A 24,580-nucleotide genomic window follows, 5' to 3' on the forward strand; every position below is an offset into this window, starting at 1 on the left:
CCTCACACTCGTCCTCGCTTCGTCCTGTGGATGAACCGCCCGCCGCCCCTGCTTCCCCTATTCATATCTACATTTATCTGTGGCCCTGCATGTGTGCAGTGTATTTTAAGCCGAGCACTCAAAGCAAAAGTGTTTAAGCCGAAAAAAAAGATAGGAACAGCAGGCAGGAGGCAAGAGATGGAGGCCTCGTCACCATCCTCGGCCAAGTTTCAACGTCTCTGGTGACAGTTGACGGTCAAGTGGCCACTGGCAAGGATCCGAAACCATGTTCCATGGCACAAGACGCGTCCTTTGACATTGTGTGTCATCAATTTTGAATTAATTTTAGCCATTTTCGCAGTTTTCTATCCAAAACTTTGCCCCCACGCCGTTCGCAGAGAATGATAAACTTTGTTAAATGAACTTTTTTCGCACTTGCCTGCTGCCACAAGTTGTTAATATTTTACGTGCACTTGCCACTCAATCCGGACAGTCGAGGGTTAAGGGATTGCGAGGGGCGAGCAGATAGACATTGAAATTTATGCGCCATTGAGTTGCTGTTGCTCAAAATGGCGAATGGCGAATGGCAAATGGAAAATTGCAAATGGCGAATAGCGCATTCAGCAACAAATTGTGCCAACACTCTGAAAGTTGCATGCTCACACGAACGAACAAAAACAGCAGCGAGACAATTTTCCAACTACTTTCAATGCGCACAATTAGAGTGGCGGCCCCTGGAAAACCCGAACGTTTTCCCAGCCCCAACCCCGCTTTTCATCCGCTGGCACTTGAGCAACTTGAGCACAAGTTGTCAGTTGTGAATGCATTTTTGTTGGTCGGCAAAGGCTGCACATAATATGGCACAAAAGGAAAGACGCCAAAATATGCTAAATGTGATGAAAAGCGAAGCCGAGATTCAAATACAATTGCGGGAAATTTAGCGGGTTTTACTTGTGCTAGTTCTAAATAAGAAGTTTGCCCTCATAAAACATTAAAATAACAGTGCATAAAATGTGTTTAAACTAACAATCACATTCTAATTATAATAGCTTTGTACTTCCTATTAACATTTGTGGATACATTCGGAATTAGATACTCGTATACTTAAAGGTGATGAACATTAACTTCCACACTCACCACTGGATTGGAGCCCATTTTGACGTTCTTGGCCATGTCCATCATATCGAGGGCCACTCGTGCCATGCACTTGGCATGATCCTCGCAGTGGTCGGGCAGTCCGGAAACGGCCATGTACTTATCGCCAACAGTTTCCACCTGAAAGCACAGACATGCCAATCACTCCTTTAGATGGACCAAATTGAGAGGTGACTCGAAAAAGGGGCCGGAATTGCATCGTGTTTGTGGTCAGGGAAAAAGTGTAATTAAGTGGCCATTGCAGAGGGCTGTTGGCCAGCCCGGCCCACCTGCATTTGAACTCTGACCCACCTTGTACACGTTGAGGTTGCGCTTGGAGTCGGTCAGAGCATCGAATACCGTGTAGAGCTCATTCAGCATTTTCACGATTTTCATGGCCCCATCGGGATCCGTGTTGGCCGCACAGTATTGGCCAAAGCCCACGATGCCGGAGAACATCAGCGTCACGGAGTCGTAGCTGTCGAATGGAAAAGGATGTGTGGATGTAAGGATGTATGGTATCATAAATAAACGGACACAAATATGGCAAATTGCTTGCATTTTCCAGCATGTGAGCTGGAGTGCACAGAGAGAGATGTAATGTGACTGTAAGCTATATATCTGCAAACTTTTATACACCCCAAAGAGGGATTTGTGAGCTGATTTCTTTCGAAACATTCAATTTTCTCACTGTGCACGCGCTCCCATAGGGATAAGGTAAATTGACTTTTTCCTACCGTTTGGGCGGCACAGGACGCTGATGTCGTAACTCATTGGCCACCGACTTTGGCAGCACCGAATAGAGCAGCCTGAATGGGCCAGGATGAAACAGCAGCAGAAAGAATGCAGAAACATGGGAAAGTAATTTCAATTTCGCGCCTGAGAGAATTGCGCGCCATTAAGGAGTCGCTGTTGTCATTTGTCATTTACCTGTCGGTCTTCTGCTTCTCGCTCTCCAGATCGCGGAAGGTCTGCTGCAGCTTGTCGGTTAGCATTTCCAGGTTCTTGGTGAGCTTGTACTCCGCCTCAAACTTCTCCGAGAGCAGGACCAAATCCCTGGCAGCGTCGTGCAGCGGCACATCCGAGATGTAGAGTCCCTTCCTGAAAAACAGTACACATTCCACGTTCAACGGCGAGTTCAAAGATGTGGCACGTGGGTGTAAATGGAAAAATGACACGCATTTTGTTTTACTTAAGACATTTTCAAATCGCCAGGCGGCAAATAGAATCCGAGCGAAGAAAATAAGCAAAGTGGAAGCATTTTTAATGTCACCCATAAATTCAGCCAGCTGAAGGCGCATTTGTTTCAATTTGACTGCGAGCATAATACCATAGAGGTTTTTCCTAATACCCCATTTAGGAGCTAATGCCTTTAATGTTGTACTGCCCCTACAAACAGACATTATTAAAATTCTTGGACGAAATTTTAAGTCCTTCTTTGCGTAAAAATCTTTCGGGTTCCTGAAGAGCATTGCCTAAATGAAAACCGTATTTCAAGTACTAGTAACTGGTGCATTATGAGCACTTATACCTGCTGCCATAGCTTCCTGTTGTAATCTCCATTAACGTGCACTTACTTGGTCAGATCGTCCAGATTCATGACACTGGGATAGCACTGAAACAGAATCCGATCCGTTTCCGGAATGTACATCATTTGCCCCTGAGGAGTACAAAAGAATAACAGATTATTTTCGGCTGCCGAGGGTGGGGCATTGCAATAAAATTGATTTTTATGCCGCACTCTGTGGCAGGCCAAGCATTAAGTTTAATGCCACTGGGCGGCTGTGCGTAAGGGTCCTTTGGAATGGGACTTTCATAACCGTGCCAGACACATTGATGGCTTGTTGGCCCTTGCTCACCTTCAGTCTCAGAAAACGCTGCTCGTGCCGGCTGCTCATGGCCCCCTGACGTGTCTGCAGGACATAGATGGTGTTTATGTGGGACAGGATGTTCTCGAAGTTGAGCTGCAGGTGCGGCCGGATGGCCTCCACCACCTCTATTAGGGAACAGTTCTCCTCGGCAACTCTAAGTGGTGCACAGGGAGAAATACACAGAATAAACACGGTTATCCTAACTTATGATTCAGATTTGAGCATCCCACAGGATTCACTATGATGCTAACACCGTTTGAAAAGGGGTATATATTGAAAATGTGTATAAGTAACTTTTTGCGGTGTAGAAGAAAATGGAAGGGCTGGGACAAATACGAGCGCCATCCAGCTAATGGCCACTAATCGCAAACAATGGCTCATAAGTAAATGGCGTAATGCAAGCCGTTAGCAAGGACTCACCTGGGAATTACTCGAGACACAGCCTTGCCGGCCTGAACGATTTTCATTTGCCTATCGAACATCAGGTGGAAGGGGAACACCTTGCAGAAAGTGGCGGGCGATATGAGTGGAGCTGTGAGACGAGGATGGGTCAGCACTTGCGTCCGGATTAGCCAGGCAATTAGCCTGAGTAGCTCGCACTCACCTTCGCAGAGGAACTCCATGTCGTCGGGCACCTCGTCCTTTTTGGCATCCACCTGCGACTTGGCGGCCACATTGATTTCCCGTATCAGGAACTGCACGTGGTCGTATCGCTCGATGTCGTCGCTTTTGTTCTTCAGCAGTCGCAAGCACTTCTGCTCCTTGACCCCATCGCAATCGAAGCTGTCCTGGGCGATTGGACACGTGCTATGGGCAATGGAGGGATCTGCCAGATTGGCATAAAAATATATAAGTAGAGCACAAATAATGAACCAGACAAATCTGTTTTCATAGTTTGATAAGTCGATAAGTCCAGTGGTACGCTCATAAAATACAATTTAGCCATGCAAGCAATATCTGACAGCTTTTCTATACTAATTGCATACAAAATAATTGCGTTTTATTGAACTGAACCGTTTTTAGCTGCTAAATAATACATTTAGCCATAAATGCCCAACGCAGCCAGCCAGTCGTATTAAAATCAGAGCAATGTCACAAAGTTTTCTCGTTATTATATCGGTGGGCGAACAATGATATGAATAAATAAAGCCCGGCCAGTCAATACAGTTTACATTTATTGTCATGCCAGCTCTGTGAATTCCGCAATATGTTAATCGTGGCGACTGGTTTTTGCATTATTTACTTTTCCGAGCCTTTGCCTTTATGTTACCTGTCTCGCTGGCAATCTGTTGGCCATCGTTGTTGTTATTCACGTTGACGGTGTTGCCGTTGTTGGCCATTCCATTATTGCTGCTGCCATTGCTGCCATTGTGATTATTGTTTCGCTCGGCATCCGTCGAAGGAGCCAGGACGACCGTTGCCGATCCCGTCGTCGTCGTGGCCACCGCGTCCTCCAGCAGTTGCTGATTCTCCCGGGCGATGGCCCGCTCCTTTTCGGCCTCGTCGATGGGCTCTCCCTTGCGCTTGACAATGTCGATTTCCACCTCGACGCCATGCAGCTTGGATGCAACGGCCTGTGCGCGGGAGATATAAGATACAAGATATAATATATAACCGAAGCAGAGGCGTCAATGGGTCCCCCTCAGGGAATCGGAATGGGAATTGGAACTGGGAACTGGGAATGGGCTCATATATATGTATTTCTCACCTTGACGATGCCGATGACTATGTGCTCGAGGCCAGGCCGTTCCGAGTAGTAATGGAGGAGCAGCTCGCCATCCTTCTCCGTGCAGCGGAAGGAGGGAGCCCGCATTCCGGGGTACAGGGTGCCCAGGTGGTCGTGCAGGGCATCCAGATTCTGATGGTTGCACCGAGAGAAAAAGGTATGCAAATATGCAATATAGCTTATATGGATTTGTAGTAGTTTTAACTTTTCTTGTATCTAATATTGGGTTCAAAGCAAGAAACTTGTCTTAGAAATTGTACATTGTGAGTAGGAAGAAATTCGATATCTTCCATATTGGGGAAAATCATGCTGTCCGTGGATTTCAAAGTGAATGTGATGGCCCGCATTCGTGGCATTTGTTCTCCGTGTGGCATTGTTGTTGTTGATGTTGCGGTGGTGCAGACGAAAAAATTCAATTTCATTTTTCATTATGACAAAGGATTCGAGAAGCATTTGCGGTGAAAAATGTGGAAAATTGAAAATAAATCGAATGTGAGTGCAACAAAAGGCGTCAAGGGAAATGGGTTACGGTTCGGGTTTGAGTGGGCGAAGTGTGCGCTCAAGCAAAATACTTAATGCTTATCAATGATGGCGAATGTCGAACTCGAGGAGTGTGAGAGCGGAATCGGGAAACTGGCAAGGGAGCAGCATGAAAAATGACTTAAAAGTCGATTGGCCAATGCAATTGTGCCGCAGATGCATGGCGCATGAGTGTGAAATGGCCTTCAATTAAGTTAACTGTGAGATACTGTGAGATATCGAGTAAATAGGGCGAAAGTACCTGAAGGAAGTCCCGCGGCGTGGCTCCCAGGACCTGCAGGATCTTGTCGTAGCCCGAGTCCTGGCAGAACTCGAAGAACGTCTTGCCGAATAGCTCCAGGATGTCATCTGCGGGAATATCTTTAAGGACAAACGATGGCGGAGTAGAGACATTACAGAGTTGGTACTTTATGACCCACATATGCTGGCATAACAGAAGAGCACCAGCTAACTACTTACTGAGTATCTCGACAGCTGCTCCAATTAGATTGTATGTTATTTCATCGTCGTAAATTTGCCGCACCAGAAACTGTCCCTCCATGCTGACCATGGCCTTTTTCCTGAATTGCGAGCCGAGCCAAAAATAAGCAGCCATCAAAATCGAGTCAGGCGAAACCGCAAAATGTGAAATGGCCGAGAAGGGTTTTCCACACAAACGGAGAAAAGAGAGTGGCAAATACATTAATTTTAATTAAATTGCTTCTGTGCTCGTGAATTTATGAGTGAGTGGCTGGCATTCCTCCACTCTGCGTGTTTGTGTCTGTGTGTTTTTGGCGGCCAGCTGCCCATATGGCGGTCACTTTACGAGTATATGCTTTTTCATATTTATGTTTTTAATTAAGCAATGAAGACGAAATAAAGCCCTTCAAATGAGAAATTTTGGTCGGCCCTGAAATGGGGCGAGGGCTTCAGCTTTCCTCTTCACGCTTAAGGATTTTTCAACCGCGCTGCCTTTTGTGTTCTCTTGGGCTTTTCAAGAAATTTAATAAAAAGTGAATTGGCCAGCCGAAGTTTGAACACATTTAAGAAAAACGTGTAATTTTTCATATATATTTCTATACATATATATTCACACATCTCTCTGAGATGGGATGTTTCAAAAGTTAATAGAGCAATCAGTCATAAAGTCAAAAGGCAACAGAGAAAGCAGCTTAAACACAATGGAATATGTGCACCTCCTACTTGTTTTGCCTTGATCTCCTAGTTTCTTGCTTTTCAGCGTTGAGATAAAGCACAATACGGACTGTAAAGTACAATTTAAGCACGAAAATCCTTTAAGTTTCTCTCAAAAGTTAGTTGGATTTTGGGTAAGCATTTTATATTCCTCGTGGAAACTTGGCCGCTATTTGCATCGAATAACAATAATACAGAGCAAGAGAAGCCCGCTGCCATTCGCCTTTGTGAACATCGTGCAAATCGACTTTATTATTTAATAGAACTTGCGCCAAGCTGTTACCAAAACAAATTGAATACAACGTGCCAGCACAGCGAAAGTAACCCGGAGAAAGTCGGGAAAAAACGCCAACGTTGCAGAATCGAACATGAAAATCGTGTGGGAGTTGGGTGGTGAGGAGAAAAAAAACGTAATAGAAAAGTAGATTTTGTACGTGAGAAAGTTTTTCCATTTTCCCTACGCAAAACTTCTGATTTCGCCGGGACAAAGTGGGCGTGGCATCGCAGGTGAGCGAAGGCGAAATGCGGCATTTCATTATTGCTCATTTCAAATGCGAAATGCTGTTGGATTGCAAAATGTGTCAGCAGCTGTCCCTGAAATGCGAGAAGTACTTACAAGTTACACCGCTGCTCAGATTGAGTTGTTGCACCAGAAAACATTTAATATTGCAATTTCTCACACGCCCACACATGTACTTTCGAGTATTTTATTGTGGAAGCTGATTTTTAATTTCCTGAACTGCCACCGGACATTGAATAGGAAACAGGAACCTGAACAAGAGCTTTGCAGTCAAGAAAAGCAAAGGAAGTTCCTGCATATTACACACCAAAATGGAAATTGATTTTCGTCATGCAATTTATTATTCTATAAAATATATGGCATGCGGTTGAGTGAGGGAAGCTTGAAATTAAACCAAGATTTATGGCAAGTGCATACGTAAAGTTTACGACTACGGAACTTAAAGTCCTTTAAATGTCCAGTCAACTGGAATTGAAGATTGCAGCTGACCCATTTTATAAATTCTGCTGCCATTTAATTGCTCAGTTGAGCTGAGGTGAGAAGCTTTTGCCATCATGTGCTGGCGGTTACTTTCGCCTAATGCTTCTATCTGTGCGCCATATAATTTCATAAAGTCAACAACATTTCATAAAGTGCCAGCTAGGCAGCATTTTGGGCCGTAAATTAAATTATGCTGCACGTTTTGGCCCAGCTTACCTGCCGCCCAACACTGCGTATGATTGATTTTTATTGATTTAAATGTGCGTGTCTGGCGTCGGCGAGTGTGTGTAGCTGTAGCTGTCTGTCTGTATTTCGCAGATTCGCCTTTTGATCGACTACTTAATTGAAAAAGTTAATGTGCGTGGAGAAGGCAAAATTTGTCCCTCGGATTCGGGCACGTTTTTTCCTTTTTCGCTCCCAAATCCAATTTGTCATTAAATCCTCGGTCGCACACACACAGCAAAAAAGTTTGCCATTAAATTTAGCACATTTGCGGCAGCATAAGCGTCAATTAATACGAGCTGTAAAAATTAATTACGCACACACGAAGGCAATTTATGGTTCCATGTTCTTCCATCTCTTACTGGATATTGCGTATACGCCGCGTTGGCCTGGCAAATGCAAGGCGACACTTAGTGGCTTCCTCTCCCGCCGCTTTTATTACAAATTCAATTTCCGCTGGGCCAGCCAGCGCCTTTAAACTCATTTAAATATTGTTTACTCAGTGACAACGACAGGCGGCCGAAACTAAGTGGCTTAATCTGCGAAAACGTCCAAGGAGCCGAGGAGCCAAGGAATCGCCTAAGAAATACGAAAACATTTCGCGCCTAAGTAGCTTAGGCCAACGCCCCAGTGTTTTTGTTTTGCTTCGCGATTGTTGGTTTAAGTTTCACGCGCATTGCCTTTTCAGCATCGAAAGTTTATATATGCTGTGTGGATGGATATCCTGTGTACACATCCCCTAGCAGGCCACTGCTTTGGTTTTGGTGGCTCTCGCGCGTAAATATTATTATTTAATATGCCAATCGCAGAGCCATTCGCAGCCCACGTTCTGCTCGGTGTGGATGGGATGTGGGTGAAAAATACCCGGCCAGAATGCTCAAACCGAGGAATTTACGCGTCACTGACATGCTCTCTAACTCTTGTTTTTCCGCCCGCACATTTCCCATTTTCCCTCGCATTTCCCCATATGACTCTCACTTTTTATGGCAGGGCATTAAATCGCTTTATTATGAACTACTTGTTGACTTTTGCCAGCTCAAACTTTAAGTTGGCTTAGTTGCCGTTCGCTAGAGTGTGCGCCTCGCGGCAAACCGCAAAGTGAGTAAAATCCATAATCAATCAGCTAATTCGAGTCTGAGGATGACTTTGCGTGCGGTCGGGTGCGGAATTCTTAATGAGTTTGTTACGAGAAGATGAGCCCGCCTCTAATTGTGGTTCCTCGTTGCGCCATCTTCGACTTAACAAATCAGCCAGCAGCTGTTTCTGACGTGCACCGCAGAAGTTTGGATGCGAATGTGGGCTGCACATGCAACCAGCAGACAGCGGAGACCACCAAAATAGGGCAGAAATGAACTAAAAGAATTGGTTACTTAGAGACCAGTTCATATAAATTAGTTAATTGGAGTGAAATCTTTAATAATTAACAGTTTTATAGATTTAAATAAATAAGACACAACCTACGCCACTGCATTCTTACCTCCACTGTTTGTGAGTAGTTACATAACTCGGCCATTGCAATGTCTTACACACATACACGTATGAATGAACTTAAACTAACCGACATTAGTGCATTTTCTTGGCAGGCACTTAGCCAAGGAGAAAATGGAGAGACGTCGCAGAAACTCATCCATTTCGGCCTTGCAGCGAGGTGAGAAGGATTCTATGCCATAATGTGCCTGGCTTGGCCTAATGATGCCAGCTAAACGCCAGCACTTTTCGGAATAGAGTATGCCACAGTCAGCTTTGGACGAGCCAACTTGCATTTGAAATTTCCCAAGTAGCTGCACTGAACCAAAATAGAGAGAAAACAACCAGAGCCCGCGCAGCCCAGAAACGGAAACGAAATAAGGTTAAAAGCTACTTAAGACTCGGGCAAGTTAATGTGCCACATAACTCAAGTGAGTCACATGTTTTATTGTGCACGAACACACACTTGCACACATGCACACGCACACACCCACACACAGGTTGCAGCCCAGTTGTGCCAGGGTCAAGTCGAATTAGCCAAGAGCATCGCCTTAATCGAATGCCAGAGGCGGCAAATTAACATCGATATTACAGCGATTCCACGGGGAGAGGTCCAAACATCTAGCTGAAGATTAAGTAACAGAGTTTTTATATGCAACAAAAATTGTATTTGCCTCAGGGTATTGAATTAAGCTACAAAAAATGCCGATGCCTTAGTTGAGTCTTGCCTTAATATAACCAATATAGTAAATTTATCTTATCTAAGGGGTTTTTATCGATTTTAAAGTCGTTTAAAGAGACCCATCCCAATATGCCTGTTGTTCATACAACCGTTTGATGACCCATTTCGGTATGTTTTTTTCTGTGTGCCTAGGACTGTGTGAGTTTTTGTGGTAATCCCTGAGGCGTGTTATTCAAATCAGGAAGAAGACGGCAGTGGAAGCCAATTCCCCGGTTCTACTGGTACCGGAAGATCCACCCTGGTGCTCCCACTTTGCCACTTTGCTGACTATGGGTGTATCCTGTCTGCTGTCTCGTGTGTATTTGTATGCGATTAGCGCTTAACCGCTGCCAAGCAATTCGCATGCAGACGTGATGTACGTTGTTAATGATGAAGGACCAAGGATCTCATCATCATCTCATCATCATCGCCCTCATCATTGTCACGGCCATTGCCATTGGCATTGGCTTCGCCAAGTCGATTTTCCCGGGGATTAGCATTTTTACTGTCGTTAAGCTGCGGCTGCTTCCATGGGGCGTATGATTAACCTTTAATGCAGCTTGAAGTGTGTGTCGCACACCTAGTGACAAAAGAACAGAGAGCAGGGGGAAAGCAGCAGCCAAGATGATCGGAAAAACGAATGAATCGCACTTTTGGCCGGGCCCATTAATATCTGTCCATATGCAGGCTCAAGCGGCCAGGATTTTTTGTCTTTTTGGTGGTCATTTATTACTGCCCGCCATCGATTGACTCGCCCTCGCCCTCGGCCATTTCCATTTACTTTTTATCTCAACGCATGCACTGTGACATCTCGAAATTAGGACATCATTAGCAACTGTCGATGCCGCCAAAGAAAAGCCCTGATAAATGCCGAGCAATCCTACTCCATCCAACCCATCTCTCACCGAACGGAATTCGCGGTCGACGCCGCCCCACTGCGCCTGGTTTTCCCATTTTCCGATTTTGGTCTGCTTTCCGCAGGGGAAAGCAAAAAATTAAGCCGCCCCTAACACAATTAGTTTTTAAAGCTGACCTAAGGCGGAATTAAGGGTAAATTAACGTTATTGTATGCAGAGCTGATATATCGCATGCAGCGAAAAGTGGGGCTTAAATATTTTATGTAATGAGAGAATGTAAGGGGACTTAAGGCCTTAATGTTCGTACAGCATTATTAAAGCGTGCTTACTACACTTGCATGTTTTTCAATGTATCGATATCCTTTCTGACCTAAGACTGATAGCAAATCTGTAACTTTAAGAAGTTTTTAATCGTAGCTTGGCCAAAAAATGACATACAAGTATGAGATTGCCTTTTTTATGCAGCTTATATACCAAATATTTAAATTCTATCACTTTTGGGACCTCTTAAAAAAATTTTTTTTTTTTCCAATTTTCAATTTTTTGATAAGGGGTTACATCATAAATTTTTACGAAAAATACCAAATTTTTTTTTTTTTTTTTTTTAACACCAGTTAATTAGGAATATTTTTAGGATCATAAAAATGCATGACATTCCAAATTCGGACGATTTAGTGCCTTGTTTTGACCAAAATACTGATAAAACGACCTTTTTTCATGGGAAATTTTATGAAATTCATATGAAATTTTATAAGACGTCTATATCTTGAAAGATTATGCTGCCTAAAGTGTATTTGTTGAATTTGAATAGAGTGGAAATATTATTAACGAATTAATATTTCCTTTCCCATGCTGTGACTTCAGCTAAACGATTTCATGCTCTCGACCCAAAAGATAAAAAATGGAATTCCAATCGAATCGAGAGGGAAATTAGATTTATATATCCACTAGCAGTTGCCAACTCGCCTCCTAACACAATTTGCAATGGCCGTCTATCCGGAACCAATTGCTTCAAATACGCTGCAAATTTGCTCTGGGGGCTCTGCCATTCAGTCCTACAGGATTTTCGTCCTAATGATGGCCGCCGGCCAGAGCTCCACTCAAAGCTGAAGCCTCGCAAGGCCAACAAAATGGTGCAAATCTAGGAGGAGGCACATGGCAACACTTCCGGCTTAGAGGACCATGTTTCTGCTGCTCCTGCTGATGCAGAGGCAGATGCAGATGCAGATGCAGAGCAGTTGCTCCGGGAAATGTCCTGTTTTGCTGTAAAATGCAAATGAGCGGGACGCATTGCCCTTTGGCAGCATCGACGTGGCAAATCTCAGGCAGAAGTAACAGCAACAAATGAAAAATGCCTGCTGCCATCGGAGAGGACATGATTTCAATATGCAGATTTCAGCCGGGAAGCAGCCCAAATGCAATTTCGAAATGTAACAAATGCGTTCAGGGAGAGTCCTGTGCGGTTTTTAGTTTTATTAAAAAAAGAAAACACTTACACACACGAGCTTGGGCGGTGGGAAAGCGTTTCAGCCAGCAGCTGACCCTCTCATAAGGGGAAAATAAATTGCTTTTAAGCGACGTGTCCTGCCCTCGTCCCCAAAGGACCTCGCAAAACTAGCGCGCGTGTTGCAATTCGCAAAATGCAATAAATAAAAATTTCAGCGATGCATTTGAGCGCGAAATACGTGCCCAGTCACTCCTTCTGCCGGCTGACGGGTTATTTAATTATCCTTTAGAGTCCAGGCAGTTGCAACACTACCAACTAGACATTGCGTATGCGCCCAGTTGGCGCCCAGTTGGCAAACATATTTCGACTGCCGCATTTAATTAAAAATGTCCAGCAGTCAGCCAGCAGTTTGCATAATTAATGACTACTGTATCATGGAATTATTATTACAAATTAATGGAATTTCGTTGGCGTTTGGTTTTTGCCAAAGCCATGGCCATGGAATGCGTAATTAGTTGGATCCGTCAAGTGAACTCGAGGCAGTTCAACCCTCCGTGAAACGCCAATAAGAAGCTTTTCCGGAGACATGAGGTGGGGGCCCGCGAAAACACCAAACCTGTGTACTCAAGCGGTGGGCAAACAAATATTTACTTTTACCGTGTAATTGAACTTTTTGATGAGAAGTGCTGGAACGAACACAGCTTCGTTCAGTTTCGATTCTGAGGATATAACTTTCATAACTACGTAATTAGTAAATACTATCGATCAATTTATTTCCTTTTTCTTAATGAATGCAAAAAACCTAACAGGAAGAAATTAATTGAATAATTAATAGCTGCTCAATGATTTAATAAAGTTTGTATTGAATATTTTGCGTTCTCTAGTACATTACATTACACAAATGGCCCGTTGATTGATACCCTTTTCTCTTTATTAAATATCAATTAATTTGTTGTAGTACTAGACTCTTCTTATGTAAAAGACATTTTTGGATAGCAAATACCGCCCGTTCTAGTTCTCTAAATATCCGTCCATTGATTCGTCTAATGGCTGTTCCTTTTGCCTGCTTAATGACTTGTCATAATCGTTATCAAGTGGCTGCTCCGTTGTCTTGACTATAATTAGCCTCCTTGGACTCCGTCTTATTTAGATTATTGCACACCATTTGACTTTAACACACGAAAGGACACTCGGCCAAGTCATTGGCCCTATTGACAAGCCATTAATGGCGATAATACTCGAGTGCCAGCGATTTGAAGGCGGCAGGTCCAACATTGCGTATGCGCAACGCCACCAAGTTTGGGCCGCACGCACGCGACGCATTATTCATAAAGCGATAAAAGTGGAGAGCACATAAAATGCCAACGGGAAACTTTCAACAATAAACCGGGGGATTGTAGTGGGTACCATACCATAGCAGGATACCAGGATGCCAGGATACCAGGTTTTGGCCAAAAATATGAAGCAATCAAACAGACAATAAATGAAGCAAAGGAGTCGCGACGTCGAGCCAAAAGAAATGCAATCAAAGCAAAAAGTAATCTCGGCGATAAGTGCGAAAACGTGTCAAATGTCCTGGCGAAGGGGCGGCACAGGATGCTCCTGCGAGGGGGCGTGGCTGCAACTGTCATGGAGCAGCTTGCCCGCATCATGGAAGTCAATAAAGCGTAACAATATTTGCTGTGCGCTGAAAACAGTTGACAAAATGGCGACGACAGTTGGAGCAGCAATATGAAAATATTGTAAATGCAAAAAGTTGGGGCGGAACTTCACCTGCCAGAGGAAGGGTGAAACCAGCAGTGCTGCGACTTCATAGTGACTTTGCGATTTAAACTTTAGTGGCGGATAATCGGAAACTTCAAATGCCTTACAGTGTCATCACCTTTATACGTGCTTTTGTTTCTACCATGACGTATTTCTATCATCAATACCATTAATGTATGTATGTATAACTGCTGTGTTTGTTTTAAAAACTATTTTTGTTTCTGCAAATTTTGTTGGCTTGTTTCTTTTCCGATTTAAGCTCGGCGCCGACAGCACTGGTGAAACAGGTGCTTCTGTTGTGTTCGCCCGATGTTTGTTTTCGTGTTTGAGTTTTTGGATCTGCCGGCGGCACAGTTTGCATTCCACAAATGTTACCAGCTGTCAGCTAAAAAGTTGCGGAGCTTGAGTTTGGCTCTGAACTTTTTTTGGCCAGGCCAACGCACATTTTTGACGCATTAGCACGGACGCCCTCAACTCGTTACATGCCTCAAAATGGCATTTTCCCCCACCCTACCCCAGATACACACACTCGAGAATCGACTCGTATTTCCATAATGTCTGCCATGAAAATGCGATCGATTTCCGTGTGTTCGAGGGGGTGTGTAAAGCAATGTGAGTGTGGCAAACAACGGGGAAAAAGACGTAATGCTGCGGGCGTGTGTGTGCGAATGTTCCTATGAATATCTAAAAAAAAGACGACATGGCCAAAAAAGTCAGGTCATTGGGTGAGTGTGTGGGCGACTAATGGCCCGAAGTAACCGAAAAATAAGCTGAGCGCGTATCAAAGCCGTATATAAATACTTTTGCACAGATACCACGATGTGAGTGTACAAATGCGCTTTTAATGGCAAAGGATTCGCAAATGCCTGCAATCAAACGAGTGTCCTTAGCAGGATACTTGACAAAATGCTGGCTGATTGCTTCCCCATCGCCCCAGCGCAGTTGATGGAAATTCCAGTCAAGCGCAATGAAGATTGATGGATTTTCGGTATTTGTCAGCGGGAATCTTCCCTTGAACTCAACTCCTTCTCCACAGCAAAGCTAATAAGTCGCAAAAATATTTGGTAAACGGCAATGGCACGTGTGGGCACAGAAATGTCTTAAATTTACATTTAATATGACAAGTCGACGTTGACGTGCTCGGCCAAGTTTTCTAGCAATTTATCACACCCAAGGCTTGCTATACACCTGTCCCTCTGTTCGGTCGCCAAGTAAATGGCATAAGATTTCAGGCTGCTAAAAGCTCTGGACACTTAACTAAATTAGTGATATCATTCCACACGCATTAAATCGGGCAAAAAAGGATGAGTTCGGGGCATCGGAACCCATTAGCGTGAATTGGCGAGTGACCAGCAGCTGCGGCTCATATGACAGCTCAAACCATACAACCATGGGGTGTACGCGTATATAGAGTTGACTGACATATTGACACACTCGCACAAAGGGCAAATCCAATTCCATCGCAGCCAAGCAGCCAAGCAGCTCAAACCTCAGCTCTCGCCTGTGGCCGCATTGTGGTCGTTGCTGTAAAGCATTTTATAGGCAAATCGATTTTTGTCTAAAGTGCCACAAACACGCATGTCGGCAGCAGGATAACAATAACCGGACTTTGGCAACAACAGCAGATGAAAAGCTGAGGCAGGAAAAATAACAATAACGCGGCTGGTCGGTTGCTGTGAGTGTATTAGTCGAACAACTGACACTCCAGCCGCTCCGATAAAAAGACTCAATAATCAATTTTGAATCAGAGTCTACCACTTCTTACATTGCTTTGAAGCTTTTACAACGTAATGGGATAATTGGGCTCCAACGAAGTCGGACAAACTGCATAATCTGCTTGTCGGAACTTCTTATGACTTTAATGTTTTATTAACGAGCCTAGAACAATGCAACATATATATTGTGATATAATTTATAATACAAATGCAGTGAATATTTCTTTCCGTGCTGTGAAGCTGCAGAAACCTTAAGTTATCGGCTTGGTTTCATCTTTGGCTTAAACTGGGAGACGGCTCCATTTCCCCTTGCCGTCGAGCATCTTGTTTGGGCAAATTAATGAGACCCATTTGCAGATTGATGTGCTGCAATTATGCTCCGGGACCAAGTAGCATAAAGCACTTAACGCACTGATTCTGATTAAGTGAGCGCAAACACGACCAGTGAGGCTGCGGAACAGAAGGTCCTGGCTTTAAGTTCCTGGGAAGAGGCTTTAAAAGCAATCAGCAATGGGCTGACAAAGCGATAGACCGACTTCCAACTATCTGTCAATGCGGTCAGCTGGGTGTCAATCAAGGCAAATGCCAATGCCAATGCCACGATGCCACGATGCCACGATGCCAAGGCGGGGAAAACCAGACAAACCCCACCCCAGGGCCCCCTTCCCATTGTGGCCTCGGCTTTTCCATTCTTTTTCCTCGCTTTAATGATCGCTTTGACAATGCCTTCAAGTGCGAGGACGGCGACAAACGATGTGGCCCATCTGGGGAACGGGGACGGAGGGAGGAGGACTGTGGCCCCGGGCTGAGGCCACAGGACATAAGACACAGGACTTGAGACCCCGTCTTTGTCTTGGCGCCTCAAGTGCTGGATAATGAGTTTGATTCTCGCTGCAGCTATTTCCCTGGGCTCTGCGATTATGTCTGCGACTGTGGCTGCCAACTAACTGCAATGTAATTAAAGTCATGTCAATGCCGACCCCATTGGCAGGCATTTAAATTGAAGGGCCGCCAGTGCACTGCGAGAAAGTAAGAGACAGCTCCCAATTATGTGTTGCAATATTTTCTTCAGTTTTATTTTGTTTCCAGAATTAGGTAACACCAAATTCGGAAGATTTCTTAAATATCGACTCATGTATAGCTGTCTGATATACCATAATTAATTGTATTAACTCGTACTTAAAACATCAAAGCTGAAGCTAGATGACAGTGCCCTTGCGAACGTTGCTATTGTTACCTTTTTGCTTTCGAGCAGACCCTTCTAATGAGAAAAGTTCGCCATGTTTCCCTTTTCTTCGCCATAATTAAAGGGTTGTCTGGGCCAGGATGCCGACACCCGATGCGATTCGCCCCTTGACTGCCTCAATTCATTAGCAATTTGTGAACGTGGCCAATACAAATGGCAAGTGACTTGCGGTTAAGCAATCCGAAATCATAAATCACGGCCAATTAGTAGAGGACTACTCCTTTAGTCTATGAGCCTCAGCTCACCCGCGCAGCCATGTAGCAATATCAATAACTTAATTAAGATAAATGCGTATCGCACATACTATATAGCCCTTAGTCACACTAACGCTGCCATATACAATCTCACCCACACACTCGCCAAAGGCGTGTGGCCGTTTCGGGGCGTTGATTTCCGCTAACTAAATACACTGGCGAATAATACCTAGAGGGTTAATTCTAAAACCTGCTAGGCCGGCTTCCAGGAAAAGCATTCAACCCAATTCTGACTTGAAATCAAGCCGCTGGCTGCCAGAAACTGCCCAGGCTTGGCTTATAGCTTTGATACCTTAAACTTAATTCTGTTGGAGTCCTTGGAATCTGAAAAGTATTTGAGTGTAGATTTTGGCTGCACTCGCAGGCTCGAGCCTGGGAAATCCCTGTTCGCATTAATGCGACGCGTGTCCTGCTTGTTTATGCGCCACCAAGAACAAACGGCCTCGATTAATTTATGTATATCTCACTATGGCTGTGTGGGCGGGCCACGCCCATCGAGTGAATGTTCATGTCCGATGTGAAAAATGGATAATTAGTTAATTGCGGTACGTGGCAGACAAATGTGGGGGAATTTATGTATTTTAGTTATTAATTAAGTGCGTGGCTCTTAATCTGTTTGTGTGCGGCACACAGCCTAGAAATGAATCGCCGAATACGAGTATATATGGTAATATGAGAATATATGACTGTGAGAGTGGAGTGATGGCAGCGCACCATTTAATTGTCGTTTGCTAATGAGTTTGCGTAACTGTTGACTTGGCACTTGAACGCTACTTACTTGATCTTCTCCCATATTTCCTCCCCAAAATGCTTCAGCACCAGCAGCTCCAAAGCGTAGTTAACGAAGCCATACTGCGATTGAAGAGAAAACAGTTACCGATTAGTATTAATGTTTATGGCTGCTCTTAAACAAACATCAATATTTTCCATCTAGTGTCTGTATCTGGCTCCTTCGTAAAAGTGAATCGTAAATGCAGAAGCTCTTGGACTTTAATTACATTCCCAGACGGGACACAAGCTTTGATTCGAGTCGATAAATTTGAAATATGCGAAACCAATAGCGATTGCGCATTTTCATTTCGTTTAAATGTATCCGAAAAGCAATCAATTTGATTTGTTGTGCGAAATCAAGCCCCTCAATGGGAAGGAGACATACCTCTGCCATCCAGATACGCAGCACAATCAATCGCTTCCGCCGGAAGTAATACTAAACAAGCAAAACACTTGAAATATATTTACATACATTACGCATACGTCTAGTTGGCCACACATGAGGCTTCGTTCCCGGGTCGCCGCTGTGTTTTCGCTTTTTGTTTGTGTCTGCTGTTGCTTTTCGGATTTTTTTTCAGCTACCCGGGTTCTCAGCTTTTCTGCTCGGTTGTCTGATGAAGATGTATCTAACCGATATTTGATGTTTATTGCCTTTGTGGGGCGCATTGAAATGTTGTAGCAGTGCAGGAGAACACAGACCCAAATGCCACACGCAGTCACAAGTAAAGTGAAATGATAAGTAAGGTTGTTGGAAATGCTCCGAAATTCACATTCATTCGATTGCATATGTCAGCTTGAGGACTTTCTTAAGCATCTGTATTGATTCAGCAGCGCAATGTCTGAGTGTACTGCGTACTATTATCAGTTTTGATTGATTTTTTAATTAAATAGCACTTACCATTTTAGAGCTCTTTTTTCTCTTCCGGTTTTCGCTTAATTGAAACGCTCTGCTGGCGTATTTAATTCACTTCACAACGAATATGTTCAAACGCATATCACAACTGAAATTGGACACCAGAATTCAATATTGATATTGCAATTTATTTCATTTTCGATTTTCGATTTGTCCGTCCGACGTACGACTTACACTGCTCCCATGGGAGCGCGACAATGAAAATGTAATAAATTATATTTGTTTGCCCAACCGATATGACTGCCATGATAAACGCAAAAAGTGTAATGAAATTTACAATGTAAACATTGTGGTTTGCGCAATAACGAGTGGAGCATGTGAAAGTGGGAATATATGAAGGCGTTGGAGTGTTATTATTACACCGTTGCCATTTATGAATATTTTATGCGATACGCAATCGCTTTTCCTTGCGATTCCATGATTATTTCCACTTTTTAATCTTTCTGCCCAAAATATACGAAGGCTAACTTTAAACGCCTACTTTAATCAAATATTCAAATGAGCGCAAACGGAAAGTCGGCCCAAGTGGCCCGGAGCATTTCCCAAACTTGGCAGCTACAATTTTTAGGGCCATTTCTGCTGCCACGGTCTTACATCTGCATTTTTGCGGACTATACAGGGATGTGTGTATGTGCTGTTTGTTGCATGCCACATGCAACACGTGCGGAAGGCAAAGGCACTACACACCAACAACCCGCAGCTCAGCCATCAACTGGGTCACAATTTAGACCAGGTAAATGGGGGCTCGGAATCCGCTTGGCCGAATCCTTGGATGCCCTGGAAGTGGTGTACTCTTCTGTTAAACTGGTAGCCCTGATAGCCCCACAATAAATGACCAATTAAATCTTTGTGAAATATATAATAACCCATGCTTGAAGGATAATAGGATAATGTATGGATTATTACTTATCCAGCCAAATGTTTAAATACTATAATGGTTAATTACACAAAAGTCGGGAAAAACAGGCAGCGCACACACTTTTGGCCAAGAAATTTATGCGCCACGACGAGTGCAGGGCAATTAAGGCATTGCGAGCGTTGAGTTTTCACGGAGTTCGTGGCACGAAAGTTGCCTAGGGAAGGGATCGCCTTGGGGCAGGATTGGCATAAGCGAGTGGAGCACAAAATGGCAGCCCTTGCCGGAAAAGTTACCTCCAATTGAAAAGAGGAAAACTTGGCCTGCAAAGCAATGATAAGTTACACGGGAAAAAGCACAGAGAGTTCGGCGAGCTGTAAGGGATTTCCACCTGCCAGGCGGCAATGCTTTAAATACTTTAAACAAACCAGCCAGCGAGCGAAGAAAATATCGATTTTCGCCCATCTTGGCAGACATTTCTGTAGCCCATTAGGAGCCTCGTCATAAGATATATGAAAGTATACACGAGTACAATGTGTACATGCCTGTTGTTTGTTTGGCCATAGGTATGTAGCTGCTAGACTTTTCCAACCCCATGTTTGCTCGCTGCGATTACCAAATAGGGAATATTAATCAGGAGAGCATTCCACCGGCAATAGCTATTTGCGAATGACCTCGGGCCCTCTGACATCCTTCCAATTGAGCGAATTTTAATTACGTGCAGCATTTGGCATTTTGATAACGGTAAGGCACTGTCAACAGAAGGTCCTTGTGCTATTTTCGTGGCAGTCGAAAGAGAGACAAGAGTGTAAATAAGTCTCGATTCCCAGGGCTTTGCAAATTGTTTGGCCAGGCTTATTGGGGAAGGGGCCAAAGTTTCTTCGATGGGGCCATTTGTCACTGCTATTTGGCGATGACGGGCACGCCATTTGATAATTGCGACAAAATGACGCCGCTGCCAAAGTAAAAACAAAACGATATTTACTCGGCCCAGTTGAAAAAGCCCCCTTTTCTTTTCCCCAAAGGCCCGTCGTTCCGCCTGTCAATTTAGCGCTAAACTGACAATAACTGAGTTAATGATGAGCCTGCCATTAGGCCGGCACAAAATGAGGCACAGTGCACACAACATGGCCACGGGACGGCCACAGGATGTGGATGCCGTGCTCTCCGCAAAAGTTGAGTTTGTACAGTGAAAAATAATATTATAATATAATAAGCTGGCCGACCGAAAACATATTTTGCACCCTGCTCTTATTTCATATAAACTCTAGCATTTAATAGTAATTTAAAATGATGTTTCATTCATGTTTACGGTTTAAGATATTAACGATGTTTAGCTACCAAATAACTGATTATTACTTCCGATCATGAATTTCGAGCAGTGCATGTTTTGGTAAAGGGAACTGTGCGAAATATGCGGCAAAAGCAATTGTACATTCAACTCGGTGTCCGCCTGGGCATTTATCAAATATAATGGTCATTCACTATCGTCCGACCAACTAAAACAACTGTCAGCAAATTGCCGTGGGCACGCAAAGCTAAATGTCTAATAAACTTTGACATATTGAGGCAAATATTTCTATTTGGCCACTTTTGCACAGAGAATCGCAGAACCTCATAAATTAAGGACAATGATAGCGTGAAATATCTGCCTGGGAACCAAAATAAATTAGGGCGCACAGAAGTATGCTTTAATATCCGGGGCCAAGTGGAATGGCAATGTGTGTGTGGCGCATTCGTTTAAGTATGATTCACAAAAAACAAAGCATGTGTGTGTGGGTGGATAATTTACATTTGCTTGAGCCGCGCGATTCCTTTTATTGGACGACTCCCTCGGCTTTTGTTTATTTGCAACTTGTGATTTATCTGTGTGTTTGCTGCTTTTTTTAGCTTCTTTCTCCGGGTCGCCTGCCTTCACTCTCGCAATAACTTTTCACTTTCACTGGCCGCCTCGTATGATAAGAAACGCGAAACGCGCGCGCGACTTTTCCCAAGGAGTTTTCCCAGTCCGCTACGATTTTCCGCCGCACTCTGTCCGCCGCAGTGAACAATTCGCCTGAATCAGCCGTCGACGACTGAGCGCTTCCTGCCGAAGGAGCGCCGTATTAAAGGCGGCTCGCAGGACACTTGTCCGCTTTTCCTTTGTCGGCTGCCAATTGCCTGGCCCACTCAGCTGTTTGTTGTTGCTGGTCGTCGGGAAAGCCAGGCAGTCGGAAAAGCTTTTCGACACCAGAAGCTCGCTCTCGAGCTCTTTCTCGCTCTGGCAACTTCTGCTTCCCGCCCACAGATGGCGACTTAAGCTCAAAGTATATAAACTAGAGTTTGTTTTAGTAATTTTGTTAAATTTTAAATAAATACAGCAGAAATCTTTCATTCAAATAATAATAATAATAATAATAATAATAATAAGAATCTTAACAATATATCGTAAATATTTAAAACTATATATTATATTAAGATAAGCAGATAAGATATCTCAGAAAGGCTAGAAAACCTGTTCTACCCTAATAATAAGTAATTTTGATTTGTTGGATGCGGATCAAATCACCCGCTCAATTTTCCCCTGCAAGTGTTTACATTTCCAGCGCCACCTCGCACCAACTTCCGTTTCCGGCGTTATTTATTGCCATTCTTATTTACTTTCCTGCTGATTTCTGTAACTTGCCGCCTCAGTCAATGGCTCACGCATAATTTACCTACGACAATAGATTTTCGGGCAGCTCCAGTCAAGCAGATGAACATTTCGGCGCTCCAGACGCAGCAAATAAATTAGAGACACTTGCAGTGCAAACGGCAAACAGAAGTGTTCGTACGGTACAGTAATTGAAATTGAATGCGTGGGCGGCATGATGGGTGGTGGGGTGGTAGCGTGGCCATGTGGCAAGGTGGCAAGGTCGGCCAATGGGGCGCACTGGGGCGTGGCTAAACAAGCACCTGTTAGCGACAAGACAGCGAGGCAAACCCACTCGGAAAACCGCAACAACGGCCGTTGCAGAGTGCATCAATCGCATATTCATGTGCGCTTAAGCGCAGCATAAATTAATTACTCTCCGCAAACATAATTAAATGTATTGTCCCAGTTTTAATTGTGGTGGCTTTTGGCGCCTTTTTATTCGCTACCCCCAGCACCGCGGATCGCAAACAGGTCGAAAAAGCAACCGCCAGCGAAAGCAGGGGCATATTCGCTTCACTGACAGGACATCGCTGCCGGTGACATTGAAGGAGCAGCAGCAGCTGGCAGTCAGGTAACCTGGTATCATAGTAAATGCGCTGCCTGCAGACTGTCAAAGTCATTGTCAGTCTGCCGGTGGCTATGACAATCACAAAAGCTGTGCCGGGATACCCTTTTACCCTTTCAGCCGTTCACCCTTTCATGGTTTCCATGAAACCAAAGGGAAGACAAAATACTGACAACGAAGTCTCAAATACCCTAAAGTACTAACGGTACAAACTACATATAGGGATGATAAATGTTTTTATATTTCGAAACAACGTTAGCCGAAGCTAAAAATCCACAAGTTAAGGTACAAGAAAGATTACCTAAGACTCGAAGACCTTCTGTTCTGGACACTTGAGGTCGTAACTAGTCATCCTTTTGATTCAGTTTCAGCTGGGTGGGCACTGGCTATGGACCTGTGGATAACCGCGACTTAAAAGCAGCCAACTCATCGAGAGGTCCTGCCGACATTGTGCCTGGGAAATGGAGCGCGTACGTTGCAGAAGAGAAATTCTTACAGGCTCTGGACTCTAATCAAGTTTGGTTCGCAGAAGATGACTATCGGGCTGGCATTTAATTAAGAGGCCGCAACGCTCTCAATTGCTATTGCTGCACACGCCACCCAGAGTCTCACGAAAATATTCCATTCTGTTTCGTTTTTGTATACTTTTTTGTTTTTGGGCGGTGCCCAGCGGGCGTAACTAGCGCATTGAGACAAAGAACAAGTGCATCAGGATAATCGCATCACACTTGAGTAAATAAATTCCTGAAGTGGAACCAACTTTGCCGGAGCACTCCGCACAGCCGAAACATGTCTTCTATGACAATGAAAGGCAGGACCCTCTGCAGCTCCTTCGTCCTGCGTCTTTTTGTGCCGCTTTACGTGCCAGTGATGATATTGCTTCTGAGGCAAAGCGAAAAGTGAGCAAAAATGTTGTCATAGAAATAAGTATTCCAACGTACATCTACTCAAAGTAGGTCAAGCGACAAATTTTAAACATAATTTATGGCCTTCTTAAGCAGTTTAACATTGTTGAACGACCCAACTCAATAATAATTATTCTCGTTAGCTCGCTTCTATTTAATTACCTAGAACTGCCATCACAAATGAGTTTGTATCTTACACTACCTATTAACTACTCCTACTACTACTACCTAACAAGCACATGCTTACCGAGCACAAATTTCATTTTATTCAAATTCAATCGCCCTGAGGTCCACATGTCTGATGTGAAAATGCTTCACAGTTGAGGTGAATAATATCCTTGCAATATTATGACATATCTCAATTGATGCGTCTTCCATTTGCATCAATAATAATTGAATCTAAATACTCCAATTTGACCAGAGCTTAAACATTTCCAGGAACTGTAAGCCAAGTGCCAGAGGTCACCGCCTACTCAATACATAGATTGGATAGATTACAGCAGGGTTATTCAAAGTTTTTGAGTGGTAGAATAAAAGGTAAGGCATGTAAATAATAATAAATGTCGTATTAGTTCACACAATAATGGAGGGGAATTCCATGAATAGCACGAGCAGTTTTTCTTATCAACTTGAAACACAGGTGTATAGGAACAGTAGTACATATAGCAATTCATCAACTACAGCTCTGCTTCATCTTCTGCCGCCGTTGACAGATGACGGGGGTTCTCCACAGTTTAGACTCTAAATTGTCGGAAAATATTCAGTTTCTATTCGTTTCTA

General features: G+C 43.9%; 1 protein-coding gene across 1 annotated transcript in view; it reads right to left on the reverse strand.

Annotated features, from left to right (window-relative positions):
• The window catches only part of LOC6554814 (guanylate cyclase soluble subunit beta-1), a 43,959-nt gene extending 22,134 nt beyond the window's left edge, over nucleotides 1–21,825 (reverse strand). The window contains exons 1-15 of the mRNA XM_026983814.1: nucleotides 21,449–21,825; nucleotides 18,786–18,888; nucleotides 17,895–17,968; nucleotides 5,710–5,810; nucleotides 5,492–5,610; nucleotides 4,693–4,842; nucleotides 4,255–4,558; nucleotides 3,589–3,810; nucleotides 3,405–3,516; nucleotides 2,973–3,138; nucleotides 2,691–2,773; nucleotides 2,044–2,214; nucleotides 1,851–1,922; nucleotides 1,426–1,591; nucleotides 1,117–1,254 (exon numbers count right to left, since the gene is read on the reverse strand). Coding sequence (XP_026839615.1) covers nucleotides 1,117–1,254; nucleotides 1,426–1,591; nucleotides 1,851–1,922; nucleotides 2,044–2,214; nucleotides 2,691–2,773; nucleotides 2,973–3,138; nucleotides 3,405–3,516; nucleotides 3,589–3,810; nucleotides 4,255–4,558; nucleotides 4,693–4,842; nucleotides 5,492–5,610; nucleotides 5,710–5,810; nucleotides 17,895–17,968; nucleotides 18,786–18,788 — 1,881 coding nt within the window. The 5' untranslated portion in view covers nucleotides 18,789–18,888; nucleotides 21,449–21,825. The remainder of the gene's footprint in view (nucleotides 1–1,116; nucleotides 1,255–1,425; nucleotides 1,592–1,850; nucleotides 1,923–2,043; nucleotides 2,215–2,690; nucleotides 2,774–2,972; nucleotides 3,139–3,404; nucleotides 3,517–3,588; nucleotides 3,811–4,254; nucleotides 4,559–4,692; nucleotides 4,843–5,491; nucleotides 5,611–5,709; nucleotides 5,811–17,894; nucleotides 17,969–18,785; nucleotides 18,889–21,448) is intronic.
• Between the last annotated feature and the right edge of the window lie 2,755 nt (nucleotides 21,826–24,580).

Source organism: Drosophila erecta, unplaced genomic scaffold (genome assembly GCF_003286155.1).
Source record: "Drosophila erecta strain 14021-0224.00,06,07 unplaced genomic scaffold, DereRS2 tig00000000-arrow-pilon, whole genome shotgun sequence".
Lineage (NCBI taxonomy): Eukaryota > Metazoa > Arthropoda > Insecta > Diptera > Drosophilidae > Drosophila > Drosophila erecta.